Raw genomic sequence first — 12,859 nt, 5'->3', positions numbered from 1 at the left:
CCACAGAGGCCTCTGGTTGACAGACTCGTATAATTACTGTGATCAAATTAGAAGAAAAAAACACGCTAATCTCCTCCAAGGGGCGGACTGAAGAGAGCCTCCAACGGAGAGATGACGCATGTTTCTTGGTGGCGAGGGAAAGATGAGGAAGTCTAAGCCTCTTCTTCTGTCACATTCACATTAATGGGAGAACATATTCGATCGCGTATCTGTAAGGTGTCCCCTTATTTAATGGGGGACTGTCTACGTTAAAGACTTTCTGAAACTGGCGTCATTTTCTGGCAGCGACAATAACTGCAATCCGAAATCTATTTATAGTTCTTTTATGGCCGAATCATGATTTAATAAATATGCAGAAGTCTACTTTGACTTTCTGTTCATGCTTGATGGGAAGGGCCATTTCAGCGTCGCCCTACGACGTGACGCTCGCCGACGTTTTCCTTTTCTTTTTTTTCTTTTTTTTATCATGTTGATGATCTTACATTCTTGTCGTTTTCCATCAATCTGCTGCAACAATCACTCGACAATCTTCATTCGTCAGCCGATCAACGGTGACAGGGAAACTCTGTTTACAATACGGCGCTCAGTGGCTTCTCGCCCCATTTGACACTAATGGCGGGGGAGAGGGAGGAGAGGGGACAGCTTATGGAGGGTAAGATGGAAAGAGGTTAATGGGGGGGGGGGGGCAGGGAGCAGGAAGTTAGAGACGTTAAATCGTGTGATGAATAAGCAAATGGTTTTATGAACGATACGGGAGGTGGGGGAAAGAGATGATGAAGAAAGGTGGCAGGATGTTTGGTTGCAGGGGGAAAGAATTGTACGCATGGGGATAATGGCCACCACTTTGGGACAGCGTCCTCTTTATTGAGTTGGACTTGAGTTAAGATTTAAAAAGAAAACCTGGCCACCTGTAGTGTCAAGTGGACATGAGTCTTGAATGCCTCGGTATTAATGAATACTGCAAGACATATACTTCATTTTCAACTTTATTAATATTTAAATGTATTTTTTCTCTCTCTTGCTGTTTTAATTTCATTAAAATGTTCATTTAATTTTCATTTTAATGATCCATCCATGTCTTTCTTTGTTAAAAAAATGACTGTTTTGTTGTCTTTATTGTCCGGTCGATGCAGTTGCCATGCCCCTGTCCCTTTGACTTCCATGTGTATTGCTCTTTGTTTACGGTTTCATGGGAAGACGGTCACCTAAAAATAGACGAAGAAATGCGTTTAGCCGTCACCACCTTAACTGCTTGTTTACTTGCAACCTGGAAAGAGGACCAGTTCGCAGCACGTGCATCCACCCCTTTATTAAAACAACAACTTCCGTCACTGCACAGCAAAAGCTTTGCAAGAAACCCCCCAAATACATATACGCTATCAGTTCATCTTGTATGTGAATATTACGTTAGCAAATATTACTGTGAGGGGTCTAGTACGTAGGGATCAATGTGTTCTTTGCATTAATTAAAGTGAATTTGCGTAAATGAGCTCTTTCAGGGACGGGTTGTACAGTACCAAATAGTGATGAGTTTCAGCATCGTCATCTGGGCTAATTCGGTTGAGCTGACGACAGCGTTACCAGTTTATAGCGACATAAACAAGAGGGTGATCTCCATTGTTTCCCTTGATACATTTGCTGTGCTTATCAACTTCCTGCCCTGTGTTAATTTGACTCATCGCTATTGAGACGTATTGCAGTGGTCTGACTCTGGATAATGAACAGGCCCAACAGGGTCCAGCTCAACACGCCGAAGCTCAGGATGGCACAGGGAAAAGAAACGAGACATAAGACGCAGCTCAGATCAGTTTTCATAACTGGTGTCAGATTGGCGGATGGATGGATGATTGGATGGGTTGATGAATGGATGGGTTGATGATTGGATGGGTTGATGAATGGCTGGGTGGTTGAATGGATGGGTTGATGATTGGATGGGTTGATGAATGGCTGGGTGGTTGAATGGATGGGTTGATGATTGGATGGGTTGATGAATGGATGGGTTGATGATTGGATGGGTTGATGAATGGATGGGTGGATGAATGGATTATTGGGAACAGGGTAAATGGAGGGATGCATGGATAAGGAGCTGGGAAATTGATTTAAGATGCTAAATTTGGCTCATGATTGGAAGGGCTGATTTTCTTTTTACAGCACAGTTGGCTTCTATGCAGAGTGGAAGCCTTGGTATTTACATTTTTTGTTGGCGGATCTGCTCTGAGGCATAAATAATCTCATGGTCTTTGTCAAACTTGGCAGATCCAATGATCCATAGTTTCATTTAGTATATATATATATTTAGTATATATATATATATATATACTCCAGATAGGCATTCTGAAGCTCCAGTCCAATTGGTTTGAGATTCTGAAATGTTCTATGTATTTATGGGCCAAGACATTAAATGTTAAAATACACTTTATGAGGAGCTACTCAGTCAGGAATTTACCTTTTTTTGGTGTTGATTTTCACATACTGTGGTAGCAGTGACTAGATAATAAGAAAGTGAAATGTGAGCACAAAGGCCGACATCCATTGAACCATTCTACAATTCTTATTTCCAATATACAAAGTTTCTTTTTACTTGTATTTTTTATTTACTGTAATTGTACTTTTATTCCTGTAATTCTTAAGTATGAATTGCATTTATAATTACTGTATTTAAGTCACATTCTGTTACAGAGTCAAAAGTTGCATTTAAAAGAAATAAACTCTGAAGCATTGTTCTCTTTGAGTCTGTTTTTGATATAGAAAAGCTTGAAACGCCCACCCACGATGCACTAAATGACAGACCGATATAGCTTGTGACTATACATAGTGGAACATTTGGCAGCTAATGAACCATATGTTTGATAGAGACCAAAAAACAGAGCTAAAAGAGAGTGAACACTGGACCGCACATTCATCAAGTGGCCAGAGGGAACACCTGGAAATCAATACTGCTGTTGCTCCATGTGCTTTTGTGTAAATAAGCATCTGTTTGCCGTATCAACTTAAAAGGTGTTGTTCTGTCAACGCTGTGTTCACAACATCCTCTGACCCCCAAGTGGCCCCCCAAAAAAAGAAAAAATAACTAGATTTGAGAACAAGGAGTCTGTTTACATAGAGTTGAGTGCAGTTCTTCTTCATCTTTTGTTCAGGTGAACGATTACATGAACGCCCTCAGATGGTTCTCCTGTCTGGAGTTGCCTCACCCTGCCGACTGTCTTATGCATTATGACAGACCAAACCACCATGATGCACGCTGGAAGAAGACAAGCAGGTAAACGGAGGACAGCTGAGGACATGGCATGTGCTTACAGTTCTCTACACGAGCACACACACACACACACACACACACACACACACACACGTACTGAACAAGTGAGTGAATCATGGGTGAGACTCTAACGGCTTCTGTGAACATACATGCTTCAGCCATCAGATGATTAGACTCCACTTTACAGACATGGCCACTCTATACATCACTCCAGTTCTGAGGTCTTTGTAGTGGCTTCCTGTCCAACAAATAATTGACTTTAAAATCATGCTTCGGGTTTATGAAGCGCTGAATGGTTGAGGGCCTAAATACATTTGTGATCTGCTGCTACCTTATGAACCATCCCGACCCCTCAGGTCGTCTGGGACTGGTCTACTTCCTGGTCCAAGAGTCAGAACTAAACATGGAGCAGTGTTCAGTTCTTCTGCTCCACATATCTGGAACAAGGTACCTGAAAGCTGCAGGTCTGCTGAGACCCTCACAGACCCTCAGCTCCTTTAAATCCAGCTTGAAGACTTTTCTGTGTGCTGTTGCCTTTAATTGAACAGATTCAAGGATATCACTCAATTTCTGCATCTCACTACTGCATTTTATTTTTGTTAACTGCATTGCAACTTTGACTCTATTCTATTTTCTTGCGTTTTAAATGATTTAATGAATGTTCTTAATTGTTTTTCCATCTTGTTTTCTTTTGCATTGTGTTTTGATGCTTTTAATGGTTTTATGTGAAGCACTTTGAATTGCCTTGTTGTTGAAATGTGCTAAACAAATAAACGTGCCTTGCCTTGCCTATATAAACCATGCAGGTTTTTGCATGCAATATGAGTGTGTTACTTTCACCTCTTGTAAAAAATGTTTTCTGCTTACCCTGAACATAATCAATTGTGTCTGATGTGGATTCAATGAGCCCAATTGCATTCACGTGTGATGATTCTCATAATAGCTATTTTATTAATAGCAGTTGTGTCTTAATGTGGTAATTCTTTTGGTATTTTTGACCATTTGTTGACATTTTAAAGTGTTCACCAAACGGTTCCGTTTTTCCATCAAGTCTGTGGAACAAATGATATCAACCCAAAAATGTATGCAATAACTTGAGACATAAGTGAGCATGGGAATGACATCATATACCTCCATCATATAATGGTTTGAGCCCTTTTACAACGTCAACTTAATAAAGGAAATGAGTGTGAACGTGCGTCTGCATGTGCACTGTATGAGTGTTGGGACCAATTCACCTCTTTGTCTCTCACATGTCCCGAGAGCATGTGTGTGTTCATTTAATAACGTCAGGCGTATTATTTTTTGTATCTGTCTCTGATGATTCTGTGCTTTTGCAGGTCAACGTGGAGCCTTCCGCTGGTTGTTGTTTTTTTCCACCCTGACTATAAACAGGAGAGGTAGCTGCAGGAAATGATGCCACCGGGCTGCTGTTTTGATAGACAGTGTTTACCTGCTGAACACCGTGTGTGTGTGTGTGTGTGTGTTGAGTGTGTCTCTGACTCTTGTGTTTATGTGTAATGTGAGCTTGTGTTTTCAGATATTTTTCTGAATCATTAGCATCAACTTTGCTTTTGTTATTTTATTGTGTTGGGTTGTATTAGAGAATTCTGCAACACTCTGAGATCTACTTAAAACATAAAGTATCAACAAGAAATATCAAATATGTAATAAGCATCTGTGACATACCTCATATAGGGATAGGGGTTAGGGTTAAAGGTTATGGGTAAGCATATACATCTGGTGATATATATATTAAATGTAAAATATTTGAAGGATTTGTGGGTTTATGGCTCCTTGAGCAGCTACTTTATGAGGAGCTACTCAGTCAGGAATTGACCTTTTTTTCACATACTGTGGTAGCAGTAACTAGATAATAAGAAAGTGAAATGAGAGCACAAAGGCCGACATCCATTGAACCATTCTACAATTCTTATTTTCAATATACCTGTTATATACTTTTTACTTGTTTCATGTTTAGATTATCATTTAGTCTTTTACTTGTGTCATCTTTCTTTTCTTTCTTTTTTTTTTTATCATATTCAACTATCATTGTTGGTGGGAGACTTTAGGATAGATTTTTATTGCCAACAACTGCTCCTACGTAAGGGGTTTGCATAAAATAAATACAAAACATGAACCCAAACGCAGCAACACTGAATTGCAGGCGTCCTTTCACACTAGAACACTTCCATATTAACTGAATCCAAATATATTGAATGGCTATTGCAGGGGACACAACAAGAAGTATATCCAGAGACGAAAAAATCATCAAAAAGTGCATTTGATTTAACGGATAGAGTTTTTACTAACGTGCACTAACTTAACAGACGGGTCCATCCTACAAACTCCAACTGGAATGCAGAATCAAGTTCAAATGATTAACAGACTGTTTACTCACGACAGCCCGTTGACAGTGGGTTTCTAGCCCAGGGAAAGGTTGTGCACGGTGGATAAACAGTCTTTTATTTTCCCTCTGCTTGTTTGGTCCTCCTCTATTTTTTTCTATTTCAATAACATTCTGTATGGCCTGTGCAATTACATTCTGTGATACTCCAGTGTGTGTGTGTGTGTGCTCGATTGTGTATATGAACACACAACCCACACGGCTCCTCGTCTATTCCACGGAAAAGTAAACACATCAGCTGTGTGAATGTTTGACTGTACAGTTTGTGGGAATGGGTGTACACTGTATGGAACCAACAGGTCTTGATTATACTGTATACTTGCATGTGTGTGCAGGGCTGTTATACTACTGATACTATTATTTAATTCATTATTATTAATTATCTGTTATTTATCTAGCAATTTACACTGCACTTTACTGCTTCTTTTTGCACTTCGTTGCCCTACTTGTACTCTGTGCAATGACAATAAAGTTGAATCTGAATCTGAAAATGACAAATGTAACGTTCACCGCTATTGCTTTTTTCGACAAATTTGCATGGATAAATAAGCACATGAAAGAGCGATAATATGGGTCGGCATTGATCACCTGAGGTAGAATTGCGTCCTCTTCTTTCTAGACCCATAAAACCAACATATCAGCCCAGAGCCGCGCTTTCACAAGAGAGAGGGTCAGATGTCAGGGAGGATGTTTTCCCATCATGCCCCACGACATAAACAGCAATGAAGAGGAGCCTCTCTACAAGTCATACATACAGCGTGGAAAAAAAAAAACATCTGCAGGTGGTGAGGCGTTACTGCCAACAACTTCCTTTGTCAGCTGTCACACAACAAACATCCTTACGCCGGCCTTTTCATGTATCTCTGCTCGTCCTCCACATTTCAATCACGGCATCTAAATGCGATGCAGGAGGGGATTCCTTCCAATTGGGGACGATGCCACCGAGAGAGGAGATGACGTTTCCCCGATACTAGATACTTCGCTGAAGTCCGTCCACGCCGGCGCCTAACTGCCATATATTTTGAACACTGAGACATTCGTATTAAACAAACTTGGCGAGCTTTAGAGGCGCCGCTATATGCTGTGTCTTTACGCCAAGCTACGGCAACCAGCTGCTAGCTGTTTCCACGTATTTCCCGTCGACAGACACAATAGCGGAAAGAAAGTGCATTTCCCCATAATGTCGGACTATTCCCTATCTGAATATGAAATGATAAAGGCCTATTTGAATTGTTTATTGCCAGTTGGTCAGTTGGAAATGAGCATCGCATATATAGGGGGTTGGATGGCCGGTGAGGTAATTGTTGAGTGAATATTTTCCATTTTATCTTCTTGTATTCCACACAAAATGTGCTTCAAATCAAATGTATGCCAACATCCTTTCAAGGATATTTATACACGTGAATGACAAGAGTCAGAAAGAGCCTGGGAGGAAAGCCTCAGTCAATGCAAAGAACTTTCAAAAATAGATTTAGACTTACGACACAGGCCTTAAACGCTCTCGACAAAACCATGTACAGATTCTGAGTGGTTAGAAACGAATGGCGTAATTCAAAGGATTCTTCATTTGCATTAAATTATTTGTTTTTCTGTCTGGGTGTAAATATATTCCTTCAGTTGTTTGCAGCAGGAGAAAGTGAGGGAGAAGAGCTGGATGAAGGGGAAAGAAAAGGAGGGAAGACGGAGGTTGAGGGTCTCAGTTATCTTCCTCTGCCGGCTGGATCATGATGGGGTTCTTGTCTCCGAGAGTTTGCTCCATAGGGGAGCTGCAAGGCTTCAGCGCTCCCTCTATGTCGCCCACCACATGGGGCACCTTCTACTTATCTGATCCACTCACCTAGGAGGAGAGGAAGGGAATGGAGGAATTAAAAAGGAAAGATAGGAGAAAGAATTTATAGGATGTGAGAGAGAAAGAGAAGATCACAGGACAAAGTGGAGGAGAGGAAAATAGCTGACGAGGCAAAGGAGGGGGGAGAGAGAGAGAGAGAGAGAGAGAGAGAGAGAGAGAGAGAGAGAGAGAGAGAGAGAGGCGAAGGGAGAAAGACTTGACCAGAAACAGGATAAGGACAACTAGAGTGGAAAAGAGGAGGCAGCAAATAATGAGAGGCAAAATAGACGGTGGAAGGAAATCAAAAACATTCGAGAAATTAGGCAGGATAAAGGAAACAAACAACAGAGGAAATGAATAAAAACAGGGAAGGAGGAGAAGGAGATGAAAAAGGAGATAGGAGAAAATGAGGGATGAGAAGAAAAAAGGAAAGAAAAAGTGACGAGAAAAGTATAGATGAGAAGTGAAAATAAGAGTGGAAGAGAGGAGGAAAGAAGAGAGAGAAAGAGGGAGAGAGGGAAAAGGAAAGAAAGAGAAGATTAACTATGAGAATAGGCAGGGAGAGGAGATATGGTAATATGACTTTATTCATGACAACCAACCATAAATTGAATTAAATGAGTTGACTTCAGGTTTAAAAATAAGATGCATATGTTTTCTAGCTGTTTATTACAAACATCACAGATGTAAAAAAAAACAACCTCATAGTTCATGTCCCCGAATTAAAAGACCTGTCAATCAACTTAATGAGAATCCTGTGTTTATATCAATTATTGTTGGTATTCATATTTGTTAACACTATACATAAAAGCCAGCAGGTGTCTCTGTAAAGCAACAGACTATTAATTCACTACCACTAATGCAGGAATAATAAACCCTGCAGGTTCGAACGTGTTCCAGCAGGTCCAAAAGTTTTGAATTCAAGTTCATTTCTGGGCGAAAATACGGGCTGCAAAAGGGTGTAAGATCAACCGGGTAAGTGCAATATGAACTACATATCCCAGAATGCTTTGAGCGGGGTTAGAGGTTATTAGGACCTGTGTGGTTCTTACCCCCTCAACCGCTTCCCTTCATCCTCTGAAAAATTGGACCCTTTGCTCTCAAAATTGAGCAATATTCGTTATCTTCCCACGCGCGCGCATGAGGGCTGGTGGTCCACCGGCTTTCACTCGGCGTGTATGAGCAGCGACGACACTTCCGCTGGGGACGAGCGCGCTGTGCCGTTGGACTGCTGCGGAGGACTCGACAACGTGGATTATTCAAAGGTAACAACTGTGGACGACGAAGCGAGGCCTGCGTGTCTAACTTTCACGCGACTCGGCGGTTTGACCGAGCGAACCAGTCCGCTCCATTGCTGAGCTCGTGACAGCCGGAAAACAGGCGGTGGTTGCGGATGCCTTTTTTTTTTTTCCCTTCACAATAAAAGCACATTGTTGTTTTGCAATCCTACGGTAAACAAACTGTTATTCCACACAGACTAAAACAAGTTAACGTTCTTGTGCTGAAATAACATTATATAATGTATTCTTGCAACACAAATTATAACTCTTTTTTTTAATTTTTTTTATTTCAAGTACCATTGTTTTGGTGAGGTAACCTGCATACAAACAAGGTACCTTCTGTGCAACCCATCCTCCAAACCATCTTGTGCATCTGTTTCTTATTTATTCTCATCAGTTTACAGTCTGATAATGTCATGTCGACATTAACAAACCAGGCCTGCAGCATTTCACAATTAAACTCAACAGGTTAATCCTGACCGGTTGCCCGTTACTATTGGAACAAGATAAGACAAATTAATTTGACATCATCATCACATAGCTGATGATTTTAACCGCCAGGTCTTGCAAAATGTATGGAATTTTACAATGCATTTCTTCCACAAGCAGTTTTCTCAATCTTCACTTTAGTAGCGCTCACAAACACCAAGCTTCATTTAGAAATTCTGAATATTTTCACACAGAAGTTTGCTCATATATATTTCAAAGCCTGATTTATAGAACCTTTTATTGTTGATTATGGCTGTTGACTATATTTTCAGATGTATTGAGTGATACAAAGAGATATCCTAAATTCCCTTTGTCAAAACCTTTGATTCTAACACGTCGACAAAATGAAACAAGAATGTTGAACTATGCTTTATCTAATCTTCAGATTTTTGTTCCGGAAATGTTTCCAAATTGGGACACATTTGATCAAATAATGCCTCATTTGAGTATTTAAACATACAATTTCAGAAAACCTACAAATAAAATACAGATACAAATCATTGTCTCATGTAATGTTATCAGCTGGGGGAGGTTTCTAGGTGATATCTATTAGATATGGAAATGTTTACCTTATTCACCTGTAGTGTCTCCCCTAAAGCGAGTGAGGCAGCTGTTCCAACATAAATATCTGACAATACAGCAATAACATCACTTATCTTTGTCCTGAAAGTAAAAATGGCATTTTTGTTTCAAGACGGACCCTCAGCCCATAGCCTCAGAATTATTATCATCGAGGGAGATAAGGGTCAGTCTGGCTGTAAAATTACATGAACTAATTGCGGCTGTATTGCCCTTGTGGCACCAACGATGTGATATGAAACACATAAAACGCGTACTTTGTTGCTTTCCACTTCCTGCGTCAGCAACTGGAAAGCCACACAGAGCGCTCCAGTGTGAGAATCAGCCCATGCTGCTCCGCTTCGTACCCGTCATTGGAATACATTTCGTACGCCAATGTGCCATGCTTCACCTTTTTAAAAAGTCCTGGGTTGCCCTTCAATTTTTGCACACAAATTATTAATTTTAAGCTCGCCTGAGGTGTAAAAGTTGCCGTATTAATAAATGCAAAAATTGAAACAGAATTAACCACTGAAGCTTCTGTTCCACTGAAGAGATGATGAATAGCGGGAGAGGACTCCGATTCATACATGAAACGAACATAAATGTCACATTTTTCCATCACGTTCTGTTTATTTTTCAACCATTTGATGTTTCGTCGTTGCTCTTTTTAATAAGGTCGTTCTTCCCCAGTGGTTTAATGTATCTGACCGGAGAATTAGCGTCGCCAACCGATGCAGCTCTTGATGTTCTCAACTGCTCACCTACCAGTAGTGGATGGAAAACTGTTGCATTATCATTTGCCGATTTCCTTAAGATATTGTTAAATTTGCACACAATTTGGATGGAAGGCTGGCTAATGTTTCCATTCCTGTGCAGACAGCATCAATAACAATATATATTTTATACCAAGCGACTTTTATAACTGTCTCTCAATGAAATGATGCATGGTGTATTTCACATGGCTGTGTCTTTCAGATGGATTTGACGCTCATGGAAGGGCTCCTAAAACACACCAATTTTCACGACTCCAGCTTTTGTGTCGCCGTGGTCGCCATCATTTTCAACCCTTTCTTCTGGAATGTGGTAAGAGATACTTGTAGATATTGTAGCTACTAAATAGTTTTGTCCATCCTCTAGCATACTTAATCTTGCATTGCTAAGACTTTGTCTGGCTTAGCACAGGGGAACAAAGAAATCTCTCTCTCTCTCTCTCTCTCATATATATATATATATATATATATATATATATATATACAATTTTAGTTTTTGGGGCATTTTCATTAACTTTTTCCAATAAATGATGATGTATGTAGGCGTGCGCATTGAAGCAGAAGTGTCCAAAAGCTTGGTCAACCTCTGCAAGGGCATTAACCTCCAAAGATTGCGACTGCAACCTAAACACTTGGACTGTCCAGATCCGTGTCCTTATTAGTGAGCGGGTAGGTTCCCTCAGCAATATTTAGATATGTACACATGTTCACACTTGGTGGAGAAACCTAGTGTGACGTATCACCAGCGAGAGATTACGAGCATACGAGTCATGCGATGCGTACAAAATACGTTATCTGTGGTCATGTAAGCAACGTCAGAGACCATGACCTCGACTGCGAGGCTTGGCTTTGTTGAGTTTTAAACATAGACGCTACAAACCCACTTTTGATCAGCTCAGCGGTCGTCAACGCAGCCCCGATGGTACAGCCGGTCATGAACCCTGTCGGAATTATGAGGAGCTCGAGTCCGCTTTTGGAATATCGCTTCTGATCCATTTTGATGCTGATTACAATGCTGAAAGCTTGTTAACTCATCTGGATGACTGGAGGCGGAAACCCACTTCCAACATGTGCATGCATATTATAAATGATGTCGGTAAATGTCCCTTACCAATAGCACTTTGTTGTTTAGCACTTTAGTAGCACTTAAATGGCACTTACGGATAGTACTTTGTAGTTTAACTTTATTGAAGAAATTGTACTTGCTTGATTCTTGTTGTTCTGAGTTTGCACTCATGGTTTAATGCACTTATTGTAAGTCGCTTTGGATAAAAGCATCAGCTAAATGACATGTAATGTAATGTAATGTAATGGTTGTAAAAGGGCCTTTTTTTGACAGAGGATAGCATCTAAAAAGGGGCTACAGAGTGAGGGTTAGACATGCAACAAAGGTCCCAAGGCCGGAATCAAACCTGGGACGTTGCTGGGACTAACGAGCTCTCCAAACGCTGTACATGTTGTACCTCCAGACAAAACAAACTCCCAACAACTCGTTTAACGTAGTGGAAGAAACAAACTGGGAACGTTCGTGTGACAAGTTGTAGCTTTGAAAAGTGTGTATCTGTCCACAGATTGGCTGCCATCAGCTGTTTGTCAAATCAAGGCCAACTCTCCCGTCAGTGTCCCCGAGCCCGATACAACGTCAGAGAGGGTTATACAAACATATCAGATATTTTATCGTAATAGTTTAGCATCAGGATCAAGACTGATCACAGTTATCAGGCAGTACGTGATGTCGGTGTTGTCGTTGTTGATAGCTTAAAGACTCGATCCCGGGGGATCATTTCCCCCAATCAGACATGCCCAACATATCAAGTGCTTTGCAGACCTAAGGGTTCTCTAGTCACCCCACTAGTCTCCGCCCTACCTGTGTCAGCTGCTGCACATCTCATCCCCTGCTTACAACACTCGCTCTGCTAACCGTATTTTGTTGGATGTCCCTAAGAGTTTCTCTGCACTTGGTTTATCTTCGTTTAATGTTGCTGCAGCTACAACCTGGAATGAACTACAGAAATACTTGCAACTTCACTCCTACGTGTCCAAGTCGGCCTTCAAAGCCAAGATCACAGACTTGCTGAAAGAAGAATGCAGCTGTTTCTCAGGCTGTTAGCATGTTGCTTTCTCCACTCCTTGGCACTTTTTAACCCTGTTATTTATTTTTCCTCTCCTTTCCCTCAAGAGGGTTTCGCCTCTTGTCAGGCCACAGCTGAAAATAAGAATTTGTTCTTAATCTGTTTCGCCTGGCTAAATAAAGGTTAAATAAAAAAA

General features: G+C 40.8%; 1 protein-coding gene across 1 annotated transcript in view; it reads left to right on the top strand.

The window, feature by feature from the left end:
* The first annotated feature begins 8,441 nt into the window (after nucleotides 1-8,441).
* The window catches only part of pemt (phosphatidylethanolamine N-methyltransferase), a 37,982-nt gene continuing 33,564 nt past the window's right edge, over nucleotides 8,442-12,859 (top strand). The window contains exons 1-2 of the mRNA XM_034559469.1: nucleotides 8,442-8,756; nucleotides 10,797-10,904. Coding sequence (XP_034415360.1) covers nucleotides 8,670-8,756; nucleotides 10,797-10,904 — 195 coding nt within the window. The 5' untranslated portion in view covers nucleotides 8,442-8,669. The remainder of the gene's footprint in view (nucleotides 8,757-10,796; nucleotides 10,905-12,859) is intronic.

Source organism: Cyclopterus lumpus, chromosome 19 (genome assembly GCF_009769545.1).
Source record: "Cyclopterus lumpus isolate fCycLum1 chromosome 19, fCycLum1.pri, whole genome shotgun sequence".
In the NCBI taxonomy this organism is placed as follows: Eukaryota; Metazoa; Chordata; class Actinopteri; order Perciformes; family Cyclopteridae; genus Cyclopterus; species Cyclopterus lumpus.
The sequence above is the reverse complement of the archived record's forward strand: the minus strand, read 5'-3'. Positions and strand labels throughout refer to the sequence as shown.